Genomic DNA, 27,349 nt, shown 5'->3' on the forward strand with positions numbered 1-27,349 from the left:
CATAATTGCTTTGAATCGATCTTTAAATGGTTCAGACTACATAATTTTTTTTCTCTTCGAATTTTCTCAAGTGCATTTAAACTTGATCAGAACAACCACAGCTAAAAGCATAAAACAAGTCTTATAACATAGCAGTTTCTTTAGAAACTTACCCCCTTTATAACATAGCGATAGAGATGAAGAAAAAAAAAGATAAACAACTTTGATTTGGGATGATGAACTCGAAATTATCTTTAATGTGTTACGTCTATTACAGATTGATACACAAAACTCCCCCCACTGCTTTTTTGGGGGCAAGAAAATCCCATTGAAAGACTGCTTTCACTATCGCGTATTGGAAATTAAGAAGTATTTCTCTTGCTTAGTGCGAGCGAAGAAACGATCTGCTCACTGGAGCGATTTGTTAAATTGGTTCCGTCGTTGACTCGTAGTACTTTTGTTTCGTGTAGGGAGCTGAACTGCGCCATCTGTTATCTTTGGAATCTCTGCTAAATATTTTTCCTAAGCTTTTGTTTAATTTAGAGGTTTCTTTAGGGTAATCATTTAGAGTGACTGGGAGCAAAGGAAAAAGCAAGGAAAGCAGAAGTAACCAAAACGAGACTGCGGAAATTTGAAATTCTGTTCTTAAATGGTTCTGTTTCCCTTCAGTGAAAACTGTGCTGCAAAGAAGAATGGATCCCTGTCTGATGTCCCTCGGCTTTTGTAAACTATTCGGGAGGTTTTCGTTAATAAGGAAATATTAAAAACTATCGACTTATCTTTCTTACCTTTCCAATATTTTTGTTGAGCGCTGTTCGAAGTGTGTTGTTTCTTGGTGGCTGATGTTTCAGAAACTGACACTTTTACCAATTTGCTGACTAAATATAAAAGTTTCTAAACCGCTTAATTTAAGCACCGTGACAATTGAAGCCCCCAAGTTTCCGTTCATATCTGATATCCTGCTATGATTTTGGGACACTTCGGCACTTCAACTTTCTTTCTCCACAGTATTGCAGCTGGGTGAACAAAAAAAAAAACAAATCCCAACTCGGAAAATTGTCTGAATCCGCGGAATGCAGCTGGAAAACAAAACAAATCCCACCCCCGCTCCAACCTTGAATCGTTATGCAATGATAAAATGCCACGTGCACAAAAGCGCTATCACAACACAATTTCGTTCCCAGGGTCTCTCGGGCTTGGCATCTGAAACACCCTGTAGACGAAATTATCCTGATCGCGCTTTTGCGCACGTGCTATTTTATCATTGCAAAACAAAAACCTTTCATGTCTTTGAAGGACAAGGGCCCCATCCACAGCACGCCGAAAAAATTTGAAAAAGCAACGAGTGGCAGCGGAAACACTTGAGTACACCCTCGAGCATGCGCATAATTTAAGCAATAGAACACTTTTTCCGTGTTTACATAGCCTCATCTAAACACGAAGAGGGTTGGAAGAGGTCTACGTCTCGGGTTGGCATAACTTTCGAGAAATACGCGAGAATCTAAAACGTCACAACCGTGTTTATATACTCTCGTCTTAACACACCCGACCAATGAGAGCGCGAGTAGTAGCTCAGCCATGTATTTTTTAAAAGGATCTTACCACATTGTGTGCGTTGTTCCCGCCTTTTTTAACATCTGTTTGAATGGCCTTGAACGAAAAACGTGGCAGTCCGGTCGAACGAATGAGAAATCAGAGGAAAAGTACAAAAATACTACTTTTTGTGTTTTCTGACAACTAGGTTGAATTATTGTTAAATACTACGCTACAAATCAATTGATATCGTTCCAAAACAAATATCAAAGCATACTTGAAAACTTCCAAGCACTCTAAACAATCATTCAACGTCAGATTCTGAGAACGAGATAACATGGCAATCAGTATTATTTCGGTTGCCATTTCGGATTTGTGTCTGAGGAAGACTTAGCCAGAAAAATTATGCCGTGACGTCATCTTTTTCTAAAAGCTCCGTTTTCAAAACGTTTTTCGTGACGTCCACCCTAAAGCGTTAAGACGGCGTTTTCAAACTCCTCCGGTTTGAAGAGCAGTTTCGAAAAGTTCCGTTATCGGTGGACAATTTCTCCGGATTAGTGTGGACGGTAGGTCTAGCCGTAGAAATAAAGCTGTGTTTTAAAATTTCTCCGGAGTCGTGTGGACGGGGCCTCAGTAGAACCCCATTAATCTGACCACGGGTCACAAAAAAACAGACCTTTGAAGGTGGTCGTATTAATAGAAGACTGAATGACCTGACTTTTGTTCAGGTCAAAATAAGCCTCCTTAGGCCAGTTCTGGCCCTCACTCTGTCACGCAACGCTACCCTCTCACCCGAGACCCTAGTGTTGCGTGACAGAGGGAGGACTAGAAATCGACTATAGCCTTCTACTTCTGACACCACTTCTGTCGGCACGTAATCTTTTTGGGTGACAAGCCTAAAGATCATATGAATAGGAGGTTAGGTCAAAACGAGCCATAGGTAGTATTTTGGCAGCAGCGCCCGCAGTAGGAGCTGTAGTCATACTGTTCCCAGATAACTCACTTTGATCACTTTGGTGTTGATTTTATTACAGTCTCGAAGGGAACTCTCTTCAGCAAACAATGAACTGATTGATGACAGCATCATAAAGAAATCAGGTTTAATATGAATGCCATACAAACTGTTTTCCAGCGTACAACACTTTCATTTAACGTAACTGTGAAGGGATCATTTAGTATCCTTGTATGGGGGCAACAAGGACTGAAAATTATTTTCATTTCATTCTCGTACCCAAAGCCACCTGTCCATCTTAGCCGAAGGGGTCTTGGCACGAGAAAAAGTTGGCCCTGGAGACACATTTGATTGGCTGGATTCTTGTACTAAGACTTTCAGCCATCCAACGCTGATTTGTCTTCCCGGAATTATCCATTAGCTGATCTCCAACGACAACCTTTCCATCAAATCACCTACAGACAGACTTTCAGGACCAGAGGTTTACTTCTGTTTCAAACTCTAGATCTCTTGTTAAAATTTGTTAAGGTTTGAAGGTGCTGTAATCGAAGAGTTTTAGTTTGATATCAACCAGTGGACATTTTCTCAAACGAATTAGTCAAAATCTGAGTCCAAAAGTCTAACCTATCAAACCATGTGTGGCCGAACCACCTTTTTCCTTGGGCCAAGGCCCCGCGATTGCAGGGTCTGGGGAAGAGATGTAAGCATAGTAGAAGAGAAACCTATTTATCATTAAATCTATATCAAATCTATATTAAATTAGGGGAAGAAGTACCCTTTCGGTCTCCTTCTCCGTCGATGACCCTTGGAACGATGTGTATTTTCAGCAGGCTCGGTAGTGCTTATGCAAATCTGATTAGCTAGTAGGAGTCGGGAACTATTCCATAGATTTGCCGAAAACGGTACTCGCTCACCAGAGTACAAAAGTAACCAACATCTAAATTTACGATAGCTTGAAAAAGAAAAGAAAAAAAAAACTCCAAACTTTTAACCGTTATGCGAGTAAGTCTTAGCAAGCCTTTATCTCTGAACCGATAAACAGACTGCTTCAGTAGGATTAGTTGAACATGTGTCGATGTTCAATGCGACTTCAAGAAGCTCAGCAAGATATAGCTATATTACACGAAACTAAAGTGAGGATGGCTATCCATGACAAGGATAAAACTCTTTGAAAGGAGTGATGAAGTTTTAAGCCTTGAGATCCATTATACCTTTTCTCTGGCGCTTAACCGTTTAAGAGGCTGTCCGTGTAAGAACCTAACACTCGATTTTCGGCCGAAAACAGAATTTCTTCAAATTTTTTGTGCCAGACAAGAAGTCCATATGATAAACAAAAATAGCAATAATTTGGCTTTTAATGCTTATTGTTCCTAAGCTTTCCACTTAATTTTTAAGTTTCCGGCATAAAATATTATTACCTTGAAGCAAACATTTTCAAAAGGCTATCTTTAAAACGGGGAACGGGGAATCGGGGAATCGGGGAATGGGAATGAGGAATGGGGAATGGGGAACAGGGAATCTTTAAAATGGGGAATCTTTAAAAGCGGGAATCTTTAAAATGGGGAATCTTTAAAAGCGGGAATCTTTAAAATGGGGAATCTTTAAAAGCGGGAATCTTTAAAATGGGGAATCTTTAAAAGCGGGAATCTTTAAAACGGGGAATCTTTAAAAGCGGGAATCTTTAAAATGGGGAATCTTTAAAAGCGGGAATCTTTAAAATGGGGAATCTTTAAAAGCGGGAATCTTTAAAATGGGGAATCTTTAAAAGCGGGAATCTTTAAAACGGGGAATCTTTAAAATGGGGAATCTTTAAAATGGGGAATCTTTAAAAGCGGGAATCTTTAAAATGGGGAATCTTTAAAAGCGGGAATCTTTAAAACGGGGAATCTTTAAAAGCGGGAATCTTTAAAATGGGGAATCTTTAAAAGCGGGAATCTTTAAAACGGGGAATCTTTAAAAGCGGGAATCTTTAAAATGGGGAATCTTTAAAAGCGGGAATCTTTAAAATGGGGAATCTTTACAAGCGGGAATCTTTAAAATGGGGAATCTTTAAAGTGGGGAATCTTTAAAGTGGGGAATATTTAATAGCGTTAATCTTTACTGAAAAGTGAACAAGAATCTCTCAGTTTCCCGCCGGAAGCTATTTATTCTCTCACATGTATCAACTCAACAGGAACAGAGACAGTTGTGGAATTTATTCATTGTAATTTTATTGCACGCTATTAAAGCACATCGATTTCGCGTGATAGTGGAGCGGTTCAAATCTCGATTCTCACTCTGAGATCCGCTAGACCGACCAAAGAATCTAACCGCCTGGATTTATCTTAACTCCGGACTGTGACATTTAGTTTCGCAGCGATGGATATTTGTCGTAGCCTTATCATGTGCTAATGGAAGGACTTACGACTTAACGACAAATATATGGCAGGGAAAACACGTTTTTGATTGTCTAATCGATAAATCAACAGTCCCCTCAGATGACGTCGCTGAAATTCAAACTACAAAACTATTAATCATCCTGAAATTTTACTTTCATGATGTGTAAGAGCAGCTGAAAACTAATAGTCATACAAATTTTTGCTCTAAGTGGGTTCTTGGTTTTGTAATAGACTGCGCTTGAATTTCTAATCTTTTGCGTGACGCGGCATTTACATGACGGGCAAGAAAGCTGTCATGTTGGTTAAAAGAGTGACTTATTTCGGGGAATTTGGCTATCTGAACAGTTCATGTATTAGAAAAAGTATTATTTTTAAAATGTTTTTGAGTTCTTGAAGAGATAAATTCACGCTTTTGTAGCAAAACTCAGTGACAGATGTTTCTGTTGGTTTCCGGCCGCCATCCGGATGGGCGCCAGCATGGCGTCTCCATCAAAATCTCTATAAATTTGGGTAAAAAAATTCTCCGCATGTCTTGCGTAAGAAACATTGCTGTGACCTGAATCTTAGCGAAAATCATTGCATATTTACCTTCTTTCTCTTCAAGATTCTGGACTTTATCGTTTGAACTGTTTTGCTTTTTATTTTGCTTATTTTGAATTGCATGACACTGAAAACCGGCAATAAAGCAATTCGATGCTCGATGCCCGAACGATGTGACGGCGAATTTCGCGTATAATCCGTCATTGCGTGCTTAATGATACCTCTTTCTACGCCATGCAGTCATGCGAAGACAATTTCAAAGTGCCCATTGCATTCACTTTAAAGAAGAAAGAATCGGTCGCTCTGAAGGTCTTCCACAGTTTAAGTGGAATGATCTCGGCGAACAAGATGTGATAGTCGTTTGAAGCCGTTTTTATCACAAAAACCAGGAACAAGGACGGAAAGTCAAAATAGTGGTTGACAAGAAATCACCCGCTTTTAATAAAGATTCCCATTTTAAAGATTCCCGCTTTTAAAGATTCCCCATTTTAAAGATTCCCGCTTTTAAAGATTCCCCATTTTAAAGATTCCCCATTTTAAAGATTCCCCATTTTAAAGATTCCCCATTTTAAAGATTCCCCATTTTAAAGATTCCCCATTTTAAAGATTCCCCGTTTTAAAGATTCCCGCTTTTAAAGATTCCCCATTTTAGAGATTCCCCATTTTAGAGATTCCCCATTTTAGAGATTCCCCATTTTAGAGATTCCCCATTTTAGAGATTCCCCATTTTAGAGATTCCCCATTTTAGAGATTCCCCATTTTAAAGATTCCCGCTTTTAAAGATTCCCCGTTTTAAAGATTCCCGCTTTTAAAGATTCCCCATTTTAAAGATTCCCGCTTTTAAAGATTCCCCATTTTAAAGATTCCCGCTTTTAAAGATTCCCCATTTTAAAGATTCCCGCTTTTAAAGATTCCTCATTTTAAAGATTCCCCGTTCCCCGTTTTAAAGATAGCCTTTTCAAAACGTGCTGAAATTGGGTCAACATAAGGTTTGGACTATGAAAAAACACCATATTTAATATATTTAACAAGTAAAAGCTTAAGTTATATGACTAAGTGCCAAAAATAATAATGATGTACCGCGAATATACCTCAGTTGTACAGATAGGAGGATGTAGATTTCAGTCGGCCAAGACGCGGAAAAGTTTTTTTGGCAGCTCTCCTTAAAGCTTATCCACTTTTCGTTTATTTTGCATTGCACGTTAAAAAGCGAGACCAAATCCCGGGTACTACAACGTATTTTGCGATTTTAGACATTGCTTTCAAGCTTTGTCTTTTTTGGTTCAATATTCTTTTCGAATTGCTATTTTAGCGTAGCCCTTTGTGCTAAATTTAACTTTATAGGCAAATTGTAGACAGCCGTCACTCAGTTTACGCTAGAGATAAAAAATTTAGTTTTTGCGCTTTGCGTTATTTTTGGTGTTTGCAATGGTGGTATTGTGTTCCTTCTCTGCAGTTACAGGTGGTAAGTGCGGAAGTAGTCGTGGATTTTTACAGATTGTGTAGCCCGAAACAGCTGCAAAAGCGATATCAGTTCGCAAATTCAAAATCACCACGTGCACTTGTCAACAGAAAATGTTTGTGAAAAGTATCTAATCCTGGCAGGAGCGAGTTTCGTAGAGCTCTTAGGAGAACAGGTTAAGAATTTGACGGTTTGTCCTGCTCATCGTTTTACCCTGGGTAAGTACTGGCACGTTCGCGCTAATTGTTTCTACGTTTAGCGAAAAAATGAAAATCTATCGACCAGCAGTTTGAATTTTTTTGCAAAATGCACCTTCGAATTCCGTTCTTTTTGGCTCTTCATTTATCCGTGCAACGGTTTCAAATGCCTCTTGAAGGGTTAAGTTTTTTGAAAACGTTGCTAACATTTGGAATTATTTACGCAACAGACCCAACTCACGCGCCAGCCGTTCGTTTTAGCTTTTATTTCCACTTTTGGAGGAACCTTTGGTGAATTTAAGGCTATCACGCCTTATCCCGAGCAAAGAGCACGTTTTGAGAATATTTCCTTCAAGGTAATATTATTTTATGCGGGAAACTTAAAAATTTAAGTGGGAAACTTAGGAACAATAAGCGGTGCAAAATTGTGTCACGCACGCTTTCGCGGCTGAGTATTAGCTGTGTTGGTCGAACCCCTGTAGTTCAAAAAGGTTACTAGAGTAGTGTCCAAAGTCTTTTTTCCTGTTCCCGGTACACTAGCCCTAGCACTAAACATGGATATTGGTCAGGGCTCCAGATAACGATATACTTTTGAGATTTGAGAAACACTCCTTCAACCAGCATCATGTCCGCTTAAATTTTGCGAAAGCTCTTTGTGGTGCATTTTCAAAAATTCATAATTAATTTTTCTTAAGCCTGATTTCAAATATTTTAACGTTAATCAAAACACGAAACATGAAATAAAATCATCCGTAAGTTTTATTGTAATTGAGTAAAAGCGTAATTTTTCAGCGCCTTCAGCGCAACACCAAAATTTGACTCGAAAAAGAACGATTTATAAAACGGTTTTGGACCGTCCTCGAAAATCATCACCAGAAATACTGAAAAATAGCATTACAAGCCAAATTATTACTATTTTTGTTTATCATATGGACATGAAATTCTGTCTTCGGCCGAAAATCGAGTGGTCGGTTCTTACGCGGACAGCCTCTTAATAACTATTTTTGCGGTCCTAATCACATTTTGGGAAATAGTAACTGTTTCCTTGAGTTTAAGAGAATAAAATCGCTTATTAAAATCTTCACTAACAGTTTAGGCTATTCAACATTTTCCCAGCGTTTACAAAGAGGAAGCACGAACCATGAACACTTAACATTTTCAGAGCATTAAGATTATCCGATGAGAGATCTTTACATAAAAAGAGATCAAACATCGAACTTATCACTGATAAACTTAATTCGCTCAGCTTAGTTCGTCTCATGTTAAGTTCGCCGTTTGGCCTGGTCCTCATTCTTATCTTTTAGTCTGATGTCATGAGCCCTAATTGTGTAGTCAACAAACAAATGCAGAAAAAAGCCAAGTGTTCATAGTTTGAGGGTCTTCATTACTAGTGACATTTGGCACCAAGGTTTTCAGCGGAAATGCCAAACGGCAAATCGCTAGAAGTCATGTGACTAATCTCCACGGTCACTTTCGGAGTTCTCAACACGAGTTTTCAACGCCAAGAAGTAGGCTTTCCCGTAAGTGATTTACAAGAAAGCTTTTTATCCTAAATTTCTGTTTATTCCACGTACCGATGTCAGAATAACGTGGTTTGCCGTTAACACGGAAACCTTAGTGATAAATGTCTCGAAGTTTCAATCTGCCTTTCAAGTAGAACAATATATAAACCGATGTTTTCTGTAACAGAGTTTTCTCCCTCGCTAGTACCTTCCTGTACTAGTTATCGCTCTCTTGCTCGGCCGTGAAGAAACGCCACATCAGTGGTTGAATTCTGTTAGGCGCCATAGTCATGTGAAGAGAAAATTTTCTAATTATCCTACTCGATTAAAACAGGATCTATCATTGCGTTCCACGGCACGACAACCTGCAAGGAAATCAGATGAAAACTATTACCGTCAATTTAACCATCGCAGCAATCTCGCTCCCAAAGACCGCGATCTTTTTATCAATACTGGAGACGAGACAAAACAAGTGTAATCCCGGTTTAATGAAGTCGACTATAACGAGCCAATTTTGTGGCTCTGAGCATTTCTTAAGATCTGGAGTAGAGTTTTCAAGTTAATAACAAAATCGTCCCCAGTTAGTGCCGTTGGCGCTAGCGCGACCAGACACGTTAATAAAAGGTATGTATGTATGAATGTAGCGGATTAAACGAGCTGCTGCTTGCAACGAATATCATAGTTTCTTTAGAAACTAATGTGATATTTGTGGTACATAAGACTTTGAAGATTTGAAGTTTATTAGATATACCAAGAAGACATATGGTGATTCCGTACTGTAAGCCAGTGTCTGGCAGCAATCCAGAAGAGCGAGCTCTTTTTAAATGGCGTTTCTTGATAAACAAAGTCAAGCTCTTAAAGTCAACAGAAGAAACAAAAAAATATCGAAATATGGAATCACAATATGAAATAAATTTTCACTTGTAAGGCCTGCAACATATACGTCGACAAAACACAAGAATACCTCCTACCTCAGGGTCTTCTTCCAAATTGTCCGCGTTTTCTTCACTTTCGTCATAAACCAACTCAAACTTTCCTGTAATATTTCCATCACCTACAAAGGGTGAAGGAAAATATAAACTTTTATGGACGAGTTTAAGTTGGTTTCCCTACACGCTGACCTCAAACTGAAACACGTGCAAAGGGTTCTAACAGATAGCGAAGGCGCTGCCGTATCCAGTACCACTAGCACCAGGTTGTTCAAAGTCCGATTAAGCTAACCCAGGATAAGCAAGAATTTTGATTTCAGTTTTGTAACTTTTTGATGAGGCTTTCTGATTATATTGTTTGCCCTTCAGTTTTAAGCTTGTGTATTCTCAAACTACACAACAAATAAGCAACGAAACGCATTTCTATACAAGAAAAATTAACACTTCGGTTTATAACTTAACCGGCTTTCGAACAACCCCCGGGCCAGGAGAAAAAACAAACCCAATGGTGACTTGGTTTAGTCAATTAAGCGTGTTATCTCACTTAGCGCCAGTCGCCTGTTTTTGCTTAGACTGCAGCAATTTGATTTATCAGACTAGAGGGGTTTTCACTGACTTGCGAGTCAAAAGTAATTCGCGTATTCTTTGGTTTAAACAAGAAAACTCGCGCTACTTTGTTATCAAATTAAAAGACAGATCAGAACCAATCGTCACTGGCGCGTACACGTTTTCCCGCGCTTGGCGTAAAGCTACGGTTGTATACCATTTACTCGGAAAAAGCGGTTGGTCGACAGTTGTAGTAAATAGGACGCGCCAAATCCCGAATGGAAATTTCCACGGGGATGTGCTCGTTCCATTTCCACGGCTTTTTTCCGGAAGATAAGGCGATCCAAGCCAAAAGGCCTAGGACTAGTAAAAACTGGCAAATGGAACGCACATTTTCCATTTGGAAATTCCGTTTGGGAATTTTGGTCAACCTTTCAAGAAATCCTGTTTCCCCGAGAAAATTTCCGTTCGGGGAGGCACAATTCATTTACATTCCATCCGAAATTTCCGGATTTTTGGGGGTAACTGGTAAACAATCTGTATTTACTTTGTCCAAGGCTCATTGGACTGTTTGTGTAATTTGTGATTGGCCAGAGTTTATTACTATGATTTGGTTTTACGACACTCCGATTGAAAACTGCTCTACTGAACGTCGTTTTTTGCAAAAAACGCGACGTTAAAGTGACGCAAATGGAAGGCAAAATCAATCAAAAGAAAGAAAATTAACCCCAGAAGTGATAGTTCCTGACAAAGAAAATCAATGAAAATACCTTAACGGAAAAAAAGAAAAAATTCGCTAAATAAATGTCTAGTGGAAGGAGGCAAAGAACAGAGGAACACAGAAGAGCCAAATCGCTCGACATGGCGTGCTACAAAGATACCTCTACGACGGAAGAAGAAGTTAGAAATGTGTAAAAGGTTTCTTTGTTTGAGCACTTTTGGCGGTTTCCTTCTTAGCCCCACCCTAGCTAACTGTCCGCAGGTTTTTTGAGGATGATAATAATTGCGAGGCGAAGTCGAAAGCTGCCATTTTTTCGTGACCTACTATCATAGGCTACCAAAAGCAGAGCGAAGGCTACAGTCCGGGCACAGTGGAAAACAAACTTTGTTTCGAAACCGGCATGATACAGTAACAACAGCAAGTGTACCTCGCGTCTTTTTCAGCGACTCCTTTGAAAGTTCTATCGTTATGGCTCCACTGCTTGCGTCAAAATCGACAACAGTACCCTCCTGTGAAGCAAAAACAAACAAACAAGGAGAATAAGCAGGGGGGCATTTACTGCATATGGAGTGCTGGAGGGATGGAGTGGTCTTTTAATGAATGCTATCAAATCGAGAAGAAAACACTGACTAATCACAACACACAAAAGCCAAGGTAGCGAACCAATGAAATCTCAAGAGACACATGCAATCGGCGTCACGCGCGGGAAAACGGCGCGCAAGTCAAGTTGTTTGGCTCCTGATTGGTTAGAAAGCACAGTACGTTTGCTCTGATTGGTTAGAGCAGGTTAAACTGGTTTTAAAAACAGAAAACGGAAAGGGAAAACAAAAACAAAACCTTTCAGATCAAACGCACCTTGTAACTTGAGACTTCCGGTGTGTAGGAAGCTGATAATTCTAGAACCTGTGAAAAGTAATGTAAGCATAGCAATGAACAACATAATAAACAAACAAGGATAAACGTGCATAGCAACAGCTTTAAATACTTCACTGAATGTTTACTTTACCTAGACAATTATTTCAATAGCGCATAAAAGACGAAACTTCAAAAACTCATTCCTAAAGATGACTTTAAAAGCACCAACAGATCGCACCATGGAGGTCGAAAAGGTTAAATCTTGCCTCCACTACTCATTCGGGCACACATCGTAATTGAATTGGGCGCGTTGGACAGTCAAGCCTCTGTGCCATTTATTAAATGTCAACAGATGTTACAAAGATTCGAAAACTAAGTGTAGTAGAATGTCTCACCCTGCTAACGGTGACTAATTTCAATCTCTAATCCCGCGGAACACTGCGTACCTCGAACCCGCCCACAGCCCTCTGCTCCATGCCGGCAATAGTAATTTAAGCTTATTTGAGATTATCACAAATTACATTATCAGAGACGGAATTTCAACCATGAAAGGTGCTTGTTTCGCGGGAAGAGATTTACGACGCCTATATTACTGACCTTGTAGGCTATTTTATCCTTACTTCTGGGCGGGCCATGAAGTGGCGTACAAAGACTGTAATCACGCTGGAGTGGTTCCTGCAAATAAATAACGAAAATTCATTGCATGTTTTACACGGCTGACATTTTTCGCCTCTCAGAATATCAAGGATATAACAGTCAGTAGTTTGGAGGCAGCAGTTAGGGTGTGGTCGTTGGGAATAGTCAACTGCAAGTACTATGATGGAAGCACTCGCTTTTAGTATGCCTGTCTAGGAGAGAGAGGTGAGCGCTGGGTTAGAAACCCTGTGCAGACCAACATGCAGCGTCTGGAGATACCGTAACAAAGGAAGAGTGTAACGCCTTCGCTATGACCTCTGCAAATTGTTAGACCATCGCATTGCTTGTAGGACTTCACGTACGTCGAAATGGTGTCCTGTTCCCAGTTCAGGACATTCAAAATTGATGTTTATCTCATACTTTTTTCTTAACAATCATTTAGGTTCTTCATCTGTGTCTTCGAAGATCTTCAAGGATCTTACATGATTCCCTGAAGGATCCTTTATTACTTCCATACACACATACTTTATGATCATAAAAATGGCTCGACATCGAGATGTTATCACAGTCATCACAAAGGTGTTGCATTACCTTACATTCACTTGCAGCTTTCTCCGAGCTTGCCTGATGGTTTTGCTCACTTGCTGAAATATTTGAAGATGGTGGAGTGCTATTAAAGTCATCAGTGATATCCTTCGTGGAACAAACTTCTTGCTGCTCCTCAACAGTTTCTTCGTCAGACTCTTCTGAATCAAACCTGATGTGGCTTGTTGAATTTCTAGAATCTAGAAGGCAAAACAAGGTGAAAGTGAGCAGACAATCCCACTATGACTTAGGTGAGCTTGCTTGAGACTTTGGAAATACAGGATGTAAAGCCTGTTAAGACCAACTGGCTCATATCTCTAGGTGTTTTCCTCCTGTTTCTGTAGTATGAAGTGGCTAGGAGCAGGGGTGGATCCAGGGGGAGGGTGCAGGGGGTGCACACCCCCCTCTGAGATGACATATTTGCTATTAAAATTTGTTTAGCTCACCAGTCAAATGTGCCATTCCTCAGTGGTGCAACCCTCGTAAGAAAAATCCTGAATCCCCCCTGAGGAGTATTGCTACTCCTCCCTGGATAGGATGCTAGTCCATTACAGGTTACTGCCCAACATTCTGTGAGGTTTCCCTAACAATTTACTGATACCCATTCATATTCCTGGGTGGAAAGAATCACTGTGAGAGTAAGTGTCTTTGCTGATCAATTCACAAAGCACAAGAAACACGTTTGGTACCTAGGGTAGTGGATACCATTGTTACTTTGGTTTTAATTAGTCAAGGAAAGTCACTTGAAAAACCGCAAGGGACTGGTAGTTTGATACGACAGTATGACTAACGTTTTTGGGATTCTAATCCACTTTAAGGTTCCCCAACAATTTGACAGTACCCATTCTATTCTCTTAAGTGAACAATGTAAGAGTAAAATGTGTTATCCGAGAATATCCAAGCCAGAAAGTCTAGTGTGTTTTGAGTACATTTTCTGTCGATAAACTGTTTTACCTGGCTTTTTATTTTGTCTTCTACTTGTGCTCTGTTGAGCTTGCTTTTGTCCAAAGAGACTGATCTTTTCTGTAATACTGTGGATGGGAGACTGATTAGCAGATGTCTCATTTGTCTCCTGCATCTGTATCCCCCGAAGTAATGAAGGTGACGGAAATGATTGTGATGATGGTGATGACAACACAGGATGTAATAATGATGATGAAGTTTCCTTGTTGCCATCAAGTTTTGCTTTCTCTTCCTCACTTTCACTAGAAGAACTTGACGATGACGATGATGATGACAAAGACCTGGTATCCTTTCTTACTGCATCTGCAGACTTGTCAGTATCAGTGGATGACTCTGATGATGAGGAAGATTCTCTAATTGCACCATTTCCTTTGCTATTAGTGTGTAATTTCAAAGATACCCCAGTCTCATCCTTTCCTGTTTTTCTAACAGATGAATCTTTTGCAATTTTATGCTGAACATCCTTCTCTAACCTTTCATGGATGGGCAATTTATCATTGTTAATTAGCTCAGCACTGGCTGTTCGAGATACTGTACCATTTACTTTTGAGTGTGAAGTTGATGGCCCTGATTCATCTGTTGACTCCGAGGATGATTCTGTTGGGCTAGATGATGATGACGATGATTCTATTGAACTCTCAGAGGAAGAAGTGTCACTATCTACAGCTCTTTTGCCAGTGACAATGCCATTTATGGTCTTTTTGCCAGTGATAAGGTCTTTTCCCTTGCCATTGGCACTGGTCTTGCTTTTCTTTGAATTTGTTTTCAAAGGCTCTAAATTACTTTTACCTTTACCAACATTTGATTTAGATGAAACTCTCTGAGATGGATTACCAGGTTTGTCTTCCATGTTGGATTTTTCTTTTGAAGGTCTACTTGATTTGCTCTGCTGAGAGTTAACAGCACCTGTTAATGCCAGTGTCTTTGTGGATTTTCTCTCCTCTTGTGCCAATGATGATACATTGTTGTTTTTTGTTACCATATGTGTAGATAAATTTGGTTTGTGTTTTTTATGCACTTGTTTTGCCATCTTTGGTTCCTTAACTGGGTTTTTCCTATCTTTAGTAGATTTTTTTTTCTTCTTGGCTTTGTTATTCCGTTCTGTATTATTAACATCTTGTACTCCATTTTCTGGTGGCTTAATCCTTTTCTTCTTTCTTTCATTCAAAGCTTCTTCACTGTTATCAACCTGTTTCCTTTTTGATTTATTACTGGAAGACAAATATAACATCTTAGATTTCTATAACAGTGAATATATGAAAGATTATATATCTGAGTGACCAGCTCCCAGTTAGCTTGATAGCTCAGTTGGTAGAGAACTGCACTGGTATCGTAGAGGTCATGGGTTTGAACCGCATTCAGCCTTGAATTTTTGTCAGGCTTTAATTTCACAACTGCTCAAGTTGTGTGTATAACTGCAATGATCAATCATGTCTGAAACATGTCTTATAGCTTCTCTGTCACGTTTTTAGCTATCTTACAGTTTTTTTACTTTTTTTTCTTTTTTTGCAGGGATCAGCAAATTATGTATTATATGCATTTATCGCTAATTTTTCTATATCTATTAAGTTGTTTTAAAATAGAACAACATTATTAGCTAGAATAGAATAATATTATTAGCTGTAATTACTATAGTTCTCATTTATACACGTTTATATTTTGAACCAGTTCTTAGCTCCTCAACAAAATGTCTTAAAATAAATGATTGATTGTCTTCATATCTTAGATTTCTAATAGAAACACTTATGAGTGCCTGCCTGTAAAAATCAGACAAATTCTTAATTTCGTGGCAAGGGTCGAAAATTCGATTTCGCTAATATTCTTATGGTAGATAGGCTAGGGCATGACAAAAACTACTGGATAGTTTTTTTGGCAAAATATCCTTTTATTTCAAAGAAATATGCAAATTACCAAATTCCGTTAAAATCATCATTTGACGCACCATTTTATTAAACAAGTTTGAGAGCCTCGCATGCAAAACCACACCATTCTTCCGTCTTCAAAACACTCAAATATTTTTGTGCAATGTTTAAATGTGTACTGGGTTGATTTTAGGGAATGTTGCGTTGTCTTTTTGGGTGCACAATAATTAAATTTCGAAGACATGTATTTCATTCACTTAAAAGTACTTCGTGAATGTAATTAATTTTCACCATGTGCTAAACCTTCAAATGGACCAAGCTTCTGGTGGTTGAATTGCAGAAGGATGGTCTACAGATTCCTGTAAAAATTTCTTTGGGCAAATGATTGTGAGCGATGCGTGGGCTTTTCAAAGTACATCGAAAATGCAAATATTTGACCATCCATCGTCAAATTTCAATTTATGGGTTAGACGTATATTTTAGCATGCGCCACATGACTTGACCTATGTTAAGTTGAAATAGACACAGAGCTGATAATTTCGAAATGTTCTAACCTCATTTGCTGTAAGAGGCAGGTCCAAAGCCGATTTGACGTGTTTCTATCACCATTCGTCGTACATAAAGCAGAAGTTTTAATTATATTCACGAAGTACTTTTAAGTGAATGAAATACATGTCTTCGAAATTTAATTATTGTGCACCCAAAAAGACAACGCAACATTCCCTAAAATCAACCCAGTACACATTTAAACATTGCACAAAAATATTTGAGTGTTTTAAAGATGGAAGAATGATGTGGTTTTGCATCCGAGGCTCTCAAACTTGTTTAATAAAATGGTGCGTCAAATGACGATTTTAACGGGATTTCGTAATTTGCATATTTCTTTGAAATAAAAGGATATTTTGCCAAAAAAACTATCCAGTAGTTTTTGTCATGCCCTAGCCTGTCTACCATAAAAATATGAGCGAAATCAAATTTTCGATCCTTGCCGAGTTATTTTCCATTTTTATGGACAGGGACTCTTATGACAAATTAAAGAAGTTAAATGTTTTGTGGAAATGTTCCTCTACAGATTTTGGCAAGGCACAAGAAGAATTACTTTTAACTGGAACTTCATGCAATAAGCATGAAAGAATCTGAATGTGTTGACGATTGGACAGAGCTGTCCTGTCATCTTTGTCACTTATCTTTCAAGACCCTCTTAAGATTTTCTTAATACCAAAAAGGGGTAAGGGATTTTGGTAATTTCTGAGGCAGTTACAAAATGCATGAATAAAAAATAGAAAAGGCCAAAAAAAGTCATTAACAATTTATTGGGATCATCACTTTGGAAAGTTAAGGAAATCACATTCTTAAAATATCACTGCTTCAGTAATCAACCAAAATTCTGTCTCATTTTGAATGAAAGGGAAGTTAAAATGCGAACAAAATTAAATTATTTGGCTTATAAATATGTCACTCTCTGCTCACAAGGGGTACTGAAGGAGTATGTTTGATCTGGGTTGGCTGAAGGCCTTTGAATTAGCAACTTTGTAAGGTGCACATTTTTCCTCATTATTCTACACAATATCTTATTAATCTGTAACACAAATTAATTGCCAACAGGGACTCAAACTGAAATTTAAAACAGGGACAACAAAACTTAAATACCAGTACCTTGCATCTGGCAAGCGTTTGTTCTGTTTCCTCCTTTTCACTCTTTCTGTCATTAGAAATAAAACAAAACAACTTCAGTTTAATTTAAACTATCAGACTGTAAGTAACACTTTATTTTTAAAAACTGATATGAAACCCAATCTTTAATCATAATTTTTGCATAGGCATATGGGCTGGGGAGGGGGTGGAAGGGACATGGATTTTTATTTTTGTGCCACTTCTGAAAAGAGCCATTTTGAATGGCTCCACATATAGCCGTTTTAAATTTTACAATTCTTATTGTAGTGCTTGTATCAGGAAGAAATAACTTTTTCTTATATAAGTTTCTGATTTTACTTAATCAACTAGGCTATTGATCGAGGTCATAGAGTATGCAAGGTTTCAAAACAGCTATTATTGTTTGGAATTATAACAGAACCATTAGACATCATAATAATCATGAGCATTTCTGTTTTTACCGCAATTTGAGGTCATTTGTATGTTTCCAATTTAACACTCACCAATCTCAGTGTTACACAATGCTCTGAAATATTTTTAATTGGCATTGCATAATACAATATTCTCAGGCAAGAAGGTAACCACTCCCCCAAGTCCAAAGGTGCCTGTATCCCAATCAGTTTTTGCCTATTTTTTCTAAAATATAAAATAAAAGTTTTGGCACAAATAGAATTCATGGTATTTATTGTTCTTATAGTTAAAAGAACAGAAAGCACACTTAGCAGTCAGTTCCTCTCACCTTGGTCGTCACAGTCCTCCTCTCTGCCTGCCTGCTTGATTATCATTTGTCTAACCTCCACTCTACAAATAAATAGTAGCAACTGAATCTATCAATTAAATTAGTTCACTGATAACGATAATCACCATTGTGCAAGTTCTGTTTTGAGTTGTGAAAATAACATCTTAGAGAGCCTAAGATTTTAATTTTTCTGAGGAGTCGAGGGGGTATAATCAACAACCCCCGCTGTATAGATTCAAAGTGTGTATGATTTTTGCAAAGCTGCATGTATTTTGACCTGCTAGTCTTCAACAACAAGTAACTAAAGCCTGAGTCGTCAGGAAAGAATGTCTTGTAGCTCGGCGACAGCAAATGGCCATGAGTTGTGGTAAGAAAACAAATCTTCCGTGTAGTTCGGCAAATGACAATGATTACCCTCAGATTAGTGGTCAGAAAATAGTTTTTCTGATTTGTAGCTCAGCAAATCCATTGTGGCCATAATTGGTTGTCAGGAAACAAACTTTCCGTGTTGTGTAACTAGCCAAAAGGCCATGTTTTGTGGTCAGAATGGTTAATTCACCTTTTTCATTTGTGAAAACAATATGTAAATTTGAGAAATGTAAACAAATACAAACACAAAATTTAAAAACATTTGGCAACGTGCTGTCTTGCAGGGTCGCTGGTCAAAACTTTATTTTCTCAAGAAATGTTTGTTACAAGTGTTGGCGATCTGAAATTGAATTCTAAGTGTCACCAACAGTTCAAATTCCTGGAAATTATTTTGTCCAGTACAAGTTAATAATTAATTAATTAAAACACTTTTACTGCAGGCTTCAACTTCACGTGCGGATCGTTATTTCGATCAAACGTTATTTCTATCGAGCCATTTGAACGCGACAGAAGTAGACCAAACATGCAAAGTACGCGCGTGAACGCACTGCTCTAATCTTTGATTACTACCAGTACTTCCTACTTCAGCTCACCATTTCTACATTTTTCGTATTCATCACTGACTGAACACCAATCAGCTAAATCATGCAACTCGGGATTGTAGGTAACTAAATCGTAAGCCTACTGTACATTTCATTGCAAATAAAGTAGAACAAGACTTTATTAAAGTTATTACTGTCTAATCCAAACAAAGAACATTTGAGCAAAATTTTGAGTCGCATTACTTAAAAAAGTAAGGCCAGGAGAATACTCACCGTATGTTGTCATTATTTTGAATAATCTCTATCTTCTCTTGTGAAGGTAGGAGGTAGTCCTCCAGAAACAGGTCCACTGAGCTCCAGCTCTTGGAAAGCGCTATGAATCTCTTCTTTATCAAATACTCTAAATCGGCGATCGTGCTACAAGTGGAGGTATCCACAAGGAACCAACAGTTCTTGACCTCTTTTAGAGGCAGAGCACGCTGAAAAGTAAGACGTATTCGAATGAAAGACATCTTCACAAACCGCTACAAAGTTTTCAAGGTTTTTTCGCAGCTTCGACCGCCATTGTTTTTATATCGTCTACTGCTGACCACAATCATTGCAGATTTTATTCCGAGCCTCGTGATTGGCTTATTTTACCCGCGAAAATAAAACAGCCAATAGTATCAGTCCTTGGAATCACCGTATCTGCTTGTCTTCGTTTCCCTTTTGTACCAGAGATGACCAACAGTGTCCCATCTTTCCGTCTTGTGGCTTGTCTATTGAACATTTCCGAAGCACGAAACAAGGGCATAGTGGAATCTGTGGCTAATGCAGCAATCAATTTCCCTTCCAAGTCGAAAAGCCTCAAATGCTCGTCAACAGTTTTGAACATTTTCTCAGACTATGACTACAACAGATCTGTGATCACTATAGCAGCACCAGTGGAAAACATAGAGGAAAGTGTCTTCCGAGCCTGTCAAGTTGCTTACAGAGAAATAGACTTGGGAAAGCATACTGGTGGGCATCCCAGGCTGGGATCTGTGGATCTCATCCCTATCCATACCATAACCACCAGTGTGTCTCTTGCAGATTGTGGGAACATAGCCTTAAACCTTGGAAGACGCCTTGTTAACAACATTAAAGGCACCTCTGTGTTCTTGTTTGGTCACGCTGATCAGCCTTTAGTAAGGGGACTGGTTGAGCGACGCAAAGCAGTCAACTGGTACTATGGTCAACATGGTATGGATTTCAGTAGGGTAGGGTGGGATCTTGGGACCCCTCCCTCCCAGAGGTATGGTTGTACAGGGGTTGGTGCTATTCCATACGTAACTAATTGCAATGTCACTATAGACAGTCAAGATCTGGGGCTTGGAAGGGAAATTGCCAGTGCGATTCGTGCATCATCTCCTGGTGGTCTAGCTGGGGTGCAGTCAATGGCGTTCAAGCATGAGGGAAGAGTTGAAATTGCTTGTAATGTTGAAGCTTCAAAGGTAGTTCTTACATAACCATGAGAATGTAGCTTGCAAACACAGACGGATTTCTGGCTTGGGAGCCAATCAGCAGCATGAAACAAAAGTCAGAAATCTGTCTGTTTCCATTGGGCTACAAGGCTACTTTTTCCCTTACATTAACCTGCTTAAATACGCAGATGTTAGAAATGCAAACAGTTTAAGTGTCTATTTGTTAATGGTGTTAATTGTACTATGGTTGCAGGAACTTTCTAGTGAGGGACATTTTCAGTACACAAGTCCAGAAGTCATAGAAACTAGAGTGGGAGAATTGGTAGCAAAGGAAGGTGTCAAACTTTATGGAACTAAGCTGGTGGGATTTACACCAGATGAAGCGTACAGAAGAGCTGTTAAAGCTCTGTGTGAGGGAAATGCCTCTGCTTGGAAACATTCTACTGAATATAGAATGTGAGTGATGATTTTGGTGTTGCTAGAACCAATGCAGAAATTAGTCTTGGAGATTTTCTCTGAGTGGTCATTTGCCTTCTCATGAAAAAAGCTTGCTAGCTAAGGTCATGCTGCGTCACCTGATATACCATTCCATGTTCCTCAGGCCAGACAAAGGCGGCCAACACCTTTTTGAATTGTTTATTGCCAATATTGTTTGGTTTGTAAGGAAAGAGAAAGACATAAATTTGAGGTTTAAATAAATATTTGAAGATGGTTGATTTTGAATTTTATTTTCATAGGTAATGCTGGGTTTTGGTTTGGGCGAAGCGGTTATTTTGATGATGGTGATGAAGACAACAACTATGAAAATGGCAGCGCTGATGATGATGGTGAAATTGATGAAGATAGAAAATGCATGGCAGTGATGACTGATATTGCTTGACAATTTATGACGGAGAAAGTGTTAATTACATGATGACACAATGAATCATCCTTTGGTCACCAAGGAACAAGAAGTTTGCTTAATTTTCTAAAATCAAGTTTCCAGCCACTGTAAAATATTGATACTCAGAAAGCTTGATAACCAGTGTCATGCAAATAGAGGGCCTATTGACTCAAAAATAGCTACTGGTACATTAAAATTTATTGATAAAGAAATTTTTTATCAAGAATATAAAGAAATAAAATTTTTTTCAGCTAAAATAATCTGTGAAGAATTTTATTGCTTCATCATTTAGATGTATTTTTGATGACTCTTCATACATGTGGCATGTCCTGCTGTGCTTAAAACATGAGAGGGCAAAATGATAAAATGCTATTACGGGTAAGAGTCAATGTGGAAATATACAGATGTCTGTAAGGGTTAACGCTTATGATTACTGAGAGGTAACCACTGCCAAGTCAGTGATATTTAAGCTAACCAAAGTGCTATTTAGTATAACCATAGTGTCATTTTGTGTTTTAAACACGCCCTTCCAGCTGTCTTCATTCTCATAAGCTTACAGTAGCATCCATGCTGCTGATACTTCCCCAACAGATGTGTTGCTCAAAAATTATATAGAGGTAGAGTTCCAAGACAAAAATATCCATACTCCCTTCACAGAAGTGATTGGAATTTTTCCTGGGGTGTAGAGCTCTCTAAGACCAAAAAATTTAGAGAAATGTATGAAGCTTATTTAGAATTTTCAGAGGGGTGGGGAGAGGGTCTAAGAAAAAATCTCTTCTGTAGGGGAGGTATGGAAATTTCTGAAACTACACAATAATGATTTGTCTGATTTGATCACCAAAATTTATGTGATCTGTTGTTACCTGTCAATATACAGATTCGGCTAGCATGTTCACATCCTTATCGCCCAATTCAGATCATGTCATGATTCATTTGGCAGGTTACAATAATTGTTCCGTTTGTACTATACATGCATGCAAATCAGTTGCGTGTGATAAATTACACTATTGTAACCTGGCTCCCAAATGAATTATCACATGGTCTGAATTTGGTGGCACCAAGGATGTAAACACGCTGGCCAAATCCGTCTCTGCCTTCCCCTTTAAAGACCTTTCAAGTCTTTTTAAGACTTCCTTATGTGATTCAGCTTTATAGAAGAGCATTATTTTAACACATGATTTCTGAGCACTGAACTGGTTTTCAAAGTGAATTTCAAAAGGTGTACTTTTTTGTGATAGTTTATTCCCAGACATTGTAAGTTTAACAGAAAAATGCAGGGCCTCAGAGGGACAAAAGCTTGATACCTCCCTTCCCTCTCCCCGCTCCTTCCCCATCAACAACAAGGCGCGTTTACCAAAACGAGGCTCCTTGGTTCATTCAAAACACGTGTGTTCTGTCAAGTTTGGCTGCCAAATATAACGATGGAAGAGGCGAAGAAAATCGTACAAACGGCTGCTTTGAATGAAGGAACCAGTTTAGAGCTGTCTTCTTTAGATCTCGACACGTTTCCTTGTGAAATTCTCTCAAAAACTTTTCAATATGTCACTATTCTAAATCTCGACTACAACGACTTGAAGTTCTTGCCGAAGGAAATCTCCTATTTATCGTCATTGAAAGTGTTATCTGCTACAGGAAACCAGCTGCAAGAGCTTCCAGATACGATGAAAGAACTGGAAAATTTGGAGTCACTTCACTTAAACGAGAACTGCCTTCACGAATTGCCTGTGTTTTTGTCAAAGCTCCAGCATTTGAAAATTCTGGACGCCATTGGCAATGGAATCGAATCCTGGAAGGAAGGATTCGGGGAATGCCTGCTGGAACTGCGGTTGGACGAGAACAACTTAAGGAACCTGCCCCATTCTTTCAGTTGCATGAAGAATTTAAAGGTGCTCGAGTTGGGAGACAATAATCTTACAAGCCTTCCAGATGATACTGGAGCGTTGAGCAAACTGGAGATTTTCAACTTGAGCCACAACGAACTGTCAGACTTGCCTGAATCACTAGGGAATCTCCCTTGTTTGAAGACATTTGACTTGAGTGGTAACAGCATTGAAAATTTACCAGAAAAGTTTCAGTCTGCAGAAGTTATTGAAAGTCTCTTTGTTGACAAAAATTATCTTAAGATATTGCCATCCTGGTTTGGAAATTTGTTAAGCATTGAGAATCTGGGGATTGCTGATAATGAGTTGTTAGGGAGTCCCCTGCCAGATTCCTTTGGAACTGTGTCTGGTAAGTCATTGAAGACACTTGATCTCTCAGCAAATAACATTTCAAACTTGCCAGAAACTATGGGAGAACTGAAAAAGCTAGAGAAGTTACAACTTGGAAGCACTATTTGTGAACTTGAAAGGAGGGCTTTCCAGAATGGAAACAGGCTTTTTACTTTGCCAAGTAGTTTTGGCTGGATGGTTAACCTACAAAAACTGCATTTAGACGAGAATCAGCTAGTTGAATTGCCAGAAAACTTTGGCTCACTGATTAATTTGGAATGGGTTGATTTTGGGCAAAATCGTTTACAAAGCCTACCTCCCTCATTTTGTTTACTTACCAAGCTCTGGTACCTTCAGTTGTCACAAAACTACTTGCAAACACTTCCTGAAAACTTTGGCAACCTCACCAGTCTCATTGAGTTGAGGTTGAACAACAACTATCTCAAAGAACTTCCCAGTTCATTTGCAAATTTGATCAACCTTCAAACCCTGGATTTGTTCCACAATGAACTCACAAAGATTCCAAAGGAACTCCTAAATCTCAAAAAACTTCTGAGACTTGACTTGGATAAGAACAAGTTTAAACTGAGAGCGGAAAAAGTTCCTAAGTTGACAAAGCAGGTCAAATATCCAGAGAAAGATCTTAATCTTAAAGACAATTGGCGTGGAAAGTTGAGGGAAGATTATATTGAGCCAGACAAGGTGACGACAATTGAGATATTAAATGAGGTAGATGACGGAGCTAGTGAAGATGAAACTGACACAGGTGAGGATGGGGAGGAGACAAATTTTAGTGAAGCAGCATTGGAATATGCCATGAAAAGGAGCTTGTCCATATGGAAGTCACACAAAGGTTAGTCATAAAGAGTTTCACACAAAATGTAGGAAACACATCAATTATTTGAATGTGGTGGCTTGAAGAGATGGATTTTATTTTCCCTAATAATATTTTACCACTCAGTAATAGAGTTCATTTTTTCACATGCACCACCATGTAATATCCTCTATGTAAACCCTTGTCTGCCTAAGTTGCATAGATACTAATTAAGTGGACCTGGAATGAGAAAGGCAACTAATAGGATGCGGAAGCATGCATTATAAAGGCAATAAAATCTATTTCTGTTTCAAATATGTGCTGATATGCTGTGTGACAAAAATCAAATCAATTTACTCGTTCTTCATGTACAAACCAGGTCTCGACAAGAGTGCCATCCCTGTGTCCTGGACAAGTACATTTTCTTTCTGGACAAGTAACTTTTCATTCTCACTTGCCCAACGGGCAAGGGATCAAGCAAGTCATCCGCCAACTAAGTTATTAAAAGAGCAACTAAGACTTGTCCAGAACAAGCAAAATTTGAGAGCTACTTGTCCCAAGGGTGAGCTGGAATTCAAGTTTTTTGAAGCTCTGCAAACACTGTAGCACTGCTCTGCAGTGCAGCTACCCAATCCTAAAATAGTACAAATGACAATAGCATTAATGTAAACCTGTCTTGCTAGGCCCAGACGAGAGGGAGGCTAAAGTCAAAGAACAAGCTATGAGAGAATTCATCCCAAATTCGTCTTCAGTGTCCCAACCTCAAGAAGGAGACATCCTTCTTGAACATTCCAAAAACCTCTACAGTAACATATTTGAAGATGCTGATGCTTTCCCTGACAATGAATCTCACATTGAGATTTTGAATGAGCTGAAAGATCAAGCAGATGCCATTAGAAACATGGCAAATGAGATTCCATCCAACAGTGTTGACTCAGAAGGACCTCAGTCAAAAGGGCTGAAGATGGAAAGTTCTCTCTCAGATGACCCTCCATCAAACAACATGGACACGACTGAAGATTGGGATAAGGAAATACAAGATTCCTTGGCCTATAATCTTGTGCTGGAAACATTTAAAGAAAGGAGCTATAACAAAGTGTACTTTCAAAACCAGCTGCAAAACTTGCTGTACTGTTATCCCCCTGCTTCTCAAGCTTTCACCAAGACTGCAAACTATGAATCAGCTATATATTCTTCTTCCTTGCCACCTCCATGCAAAGTACAGCCACCAAGCCCGGCAGATACTGGGCAGTTTGATGATGCTGATGAAGATGGTGCAATGGAGTCTTGAGCCACTTGAATCTGTCACATTGCTAAAGGTGAGAGATGCAAGGAAAAAGCTGTAATGAGTGATAAAGGCTGTCCTTAGGACACCTGCTTGGCCATGTTGTTCAAAATAGTGTACTTGTTCTCCTATCAACTGACTGTTATTACAGTGTGGGGGGATTCTCACATAAGTTTTTATAACTGATTGGAGACAAGTACGTAAAAAAACTTTTTAACCCATTGACACCTGTGCTGGCCGTAACTGGCCATGACAAGCATTGGCCTTTGTTCCTTTAGCATTGAAAGTGAAATGCTGTGGTATTTCATCAGTGTTTATAATAATAAATAGGACATTACATACCTTTTTGGAGATACAGAATTTCTCTTCTTGTCTTGAAAAGTATTTCCACACAATATTTTTGAACACTCAAGGAGAAAATCTCTGCCAAGCCATGTAATATCCTCTATTTGTCAGCTCAAAAACAAAATGTTATTACACAAACTACAGTAAATTAGAGATTTTGCTTGTATCTATGCACTGCCCATCTAGTACTTTTTTCAAGTAAGTTGTATTTGCCAAAATCTTTGCAAATGCATTTATTTTATATCTTAGACTGGTGTTGAAGACATCACAGTGAGCCAAGGTCTGCGTTGAAGGTTACCGGTGTAAGATGAAAGGATGCTTTTTGCACGGTGAAGCACACAATAACTCTGGGAATTTTTGGAGACCTTGCCTAAGAGATAAAAACGTGTACAATGTTACAGGGTATTGAACTTGACACTGTATTCTCCATAAACACTATATTGTTTGTAAGTGCAGGCAGAAGTAAGTCTGCCACCTTATGTTATTACCGTGTTGTCATGAATAAATGTACAGCTTTGATGCTGTCTGTAGTTTTTTTTATTACAGTGCAGACCATTAAATTAGTCCTTTTGATGTTACTTGATCAGTTATATGGTAATGTTGGTACCTATTTTTTCAAGCTAATGTAAGTTCTATTATGACAGAACTGAGGACTGTAATTTTATTGTTGCCAATGATTGTTATGTGAATGTACGCTGCTTTTCAATGAAGCAGAAGCATCAAATTTCTGGTAATAGTTCCCTGCCCAGTAAGTTTGGGGATGTAACTCTTCATAGCAAACATTGTTAAAGAAATAAAAGAAACAAACTAAATTGGTTATTGAACTTAATCTTCTGCAATAATTTTAATCGAGTTGGGTGATTATATGGCTGATCAAAACTATGTTGTAAGATCTTTGTAAATGGGTTGTCATCTGAATCTTTTATATAATAATAATATAATAATAAAAACAATCTTTAAAGAGGAAGCGCCCGTCACGTAAATACGTGGTTTTCAGGGAGGTCCTCTATAAAATAAAAAGTATTAAAATCTAAAGTAAGAAATACAAGTATCACAGATCTAAAATATAAAATATACAAAATTATAATTAAAACTACTAAAACTACCAAAACTACCTACTGTCATTTTTTCTAAAAATGTTTATCCATTAAGAACCTTATAAGGTTATTCTTAAAAATTGTACATGGCATTGACTTTCTTAAAAATACTGGGAGAGACATCCAGTCATTTGTAAAACGGAAGTAGGACACTCTCTTTCCGCATTCTGTTTTAAAATAAGGAATATGTAATTGAGGGCATGCACTTTATCATGTTTTAATTCCTTTTTTGTAACTGTCTTAGTGTTTCACAGCAAATGAATTTGTTTATAAATTCTCTGAAATATTTGACTACTTTCATCTTGAACTAAATAACTAAAAACAAAACTC

General features: G+C 38.5%; 3 protein-coding genes across 4 annotated transcripts; 2 read left to right on the forward strand and 1 right to left on the reverse strand.

Moving 5' to 3' along the window:
- Positions 1-7,779: 7,779 nt before the first annotated feature.
- Positions 7,780-19,509, reverse strand: LOC145489203 (uncharacterized). 2 transcript variants are annotated; one of them, XM_081468137.1, is made up of 10 exons: positions 19,217-19,509; positions 18,033-18,094; positions 17,297-17,342; positions 13,770-14,989; positions 12,822-13,015; positions 12,192-12,269; positions 11,595-11,642; positions 11,167-11,248; positions 9,515-9,597; positions 7,780-8,908 (listed from the first exon to the last, which is right to left on the reverse strand). In XM_081468137.1, the coding sequence occupies exons 1-10, from the start codon at positions 19,453-19,455 to the stop codon at positions 8,861-8,863; spliced, it is 2,100 nt and encodes a 699-aa protein (XP_081324263.1). In that variant the 5' UTR covers positions 19,456-19,509; the 3' UTR covers positions 7,780-8,860. The 2 variants fall into 2 exon arrangements, with proteins under 2 accessions (XP_081324263.1, XP_081324262.1); XM_081468136.1 differs by lacking the exon at positions 7,780-8,908 and having other exon boundaries at positions 9,446-9,597.
- Positions 19,510-19,582: 73 nt separating this feature from the next.
- On the forward strand, positions 19,583-21,481 carry LOC145489204 (uncharacterized). The gene is made up of 3 exons (XM_081468138.1): positions 19,583-20,415; positions 20,639-20,841; positions 21,123-21,481. The coding sequence occupies exons 1-3, from the start codon at positions 19,663-19,665 to the stop codon at positions 21,124-21,126; spliced, it is 960 nt and encodes a 319-aa protein (XP_081324264.1). The 5' UTR covers positions 19,583-19,662; the 3' UTR covers positions 21,127-21,481.
- Positions 21,482-21,574: 93 nt separating this feature from the next.
- Positions 21,575-26,741, forward strand: LOC145489202 (uncharacterized). Its single transcript, XM_081468135.1, has 3 exons — positions 21,575-24,331; positions 24,976-25,611; positions 26,172-26,741. Exons 1-2 carry the CDS (start codon positions 22,690-22,692, stop codon positions 25,581-25,583), a joined length of 2,250 nt encoding a protein of 749 aa, XP_081324261.1. The 5' UTR covers positions 21,575-22,689; the 3' UTR covers positions 25,584-25,611; positions 26,172-26,741.
- Positions 26,742-27,349: the final 608 nt, after the last annotated feature.

The sequence above is a fragment of the Orbicella franksi genome, chromosome 6 (genome assembly GCF_964199315.1).
Source record: "Orbicella franksi chromosome 6, jaOrbFran1.1, whole genome shotgun sequence".
In the NCBI taxonomy this organism is placed as follows: domain Eukaryota; kingdom Metazoa; phylum Cnidaria; class Anthozoa; order Scleractinia; family Merulinidae; genus Orbicella; species Orbicella franksi.

Coding starts and splice junctions, on each gene's coding strand:
- LOC145489203 (XM_081468136.1), bottom strand. CDS start 19,455: ATGTCTTTCATTCGAATACGTCTTACTTTTCAGCGTGCTCTGCCTCTA. Junction 13,016..13,769: donor AAGACAAAATAAAAAGCCAG/GTAAAACAGTTT, acceptor TTTGCCTTCTAG/ATTCTAGAAATTCAACAAGC. Junction 12,270..12,821: donor AAGCTGCAAGTGAATGTAAG/GTAATGCAACAC, acceptor ATTTATTTGCAG/GAACCACTCCAGCGTGATTA.
- LOC145489202 (XM_081468135.1), top strand. CDS start 22,690: ATGGAAGAGGCGAAGAAAATCGTACAAACGGCTGCTTTGAATGAAGGA. Junction 24,332..24,975: donor CATATGGAAGTCACACAAAG/GTTAGTCATAAA, acceptor CTGTCTTGCTAG/GCCCAGACGAGAGGGAGGCT.
- LOC145489204 (XM_081468138.1), top strand. CDS start 19,663: ATGACCAACAGTGTCCCATCTTTCCGTCTTGTGGCTTGTCTATTGAAC. Junction 20,416..20,638: donor GTAATGTTGAAGCTTCAAAG/GTAGTTCTTACA, acceptor CTATGGTTGCAG/GAACTTTCTAGTGAGGGACA.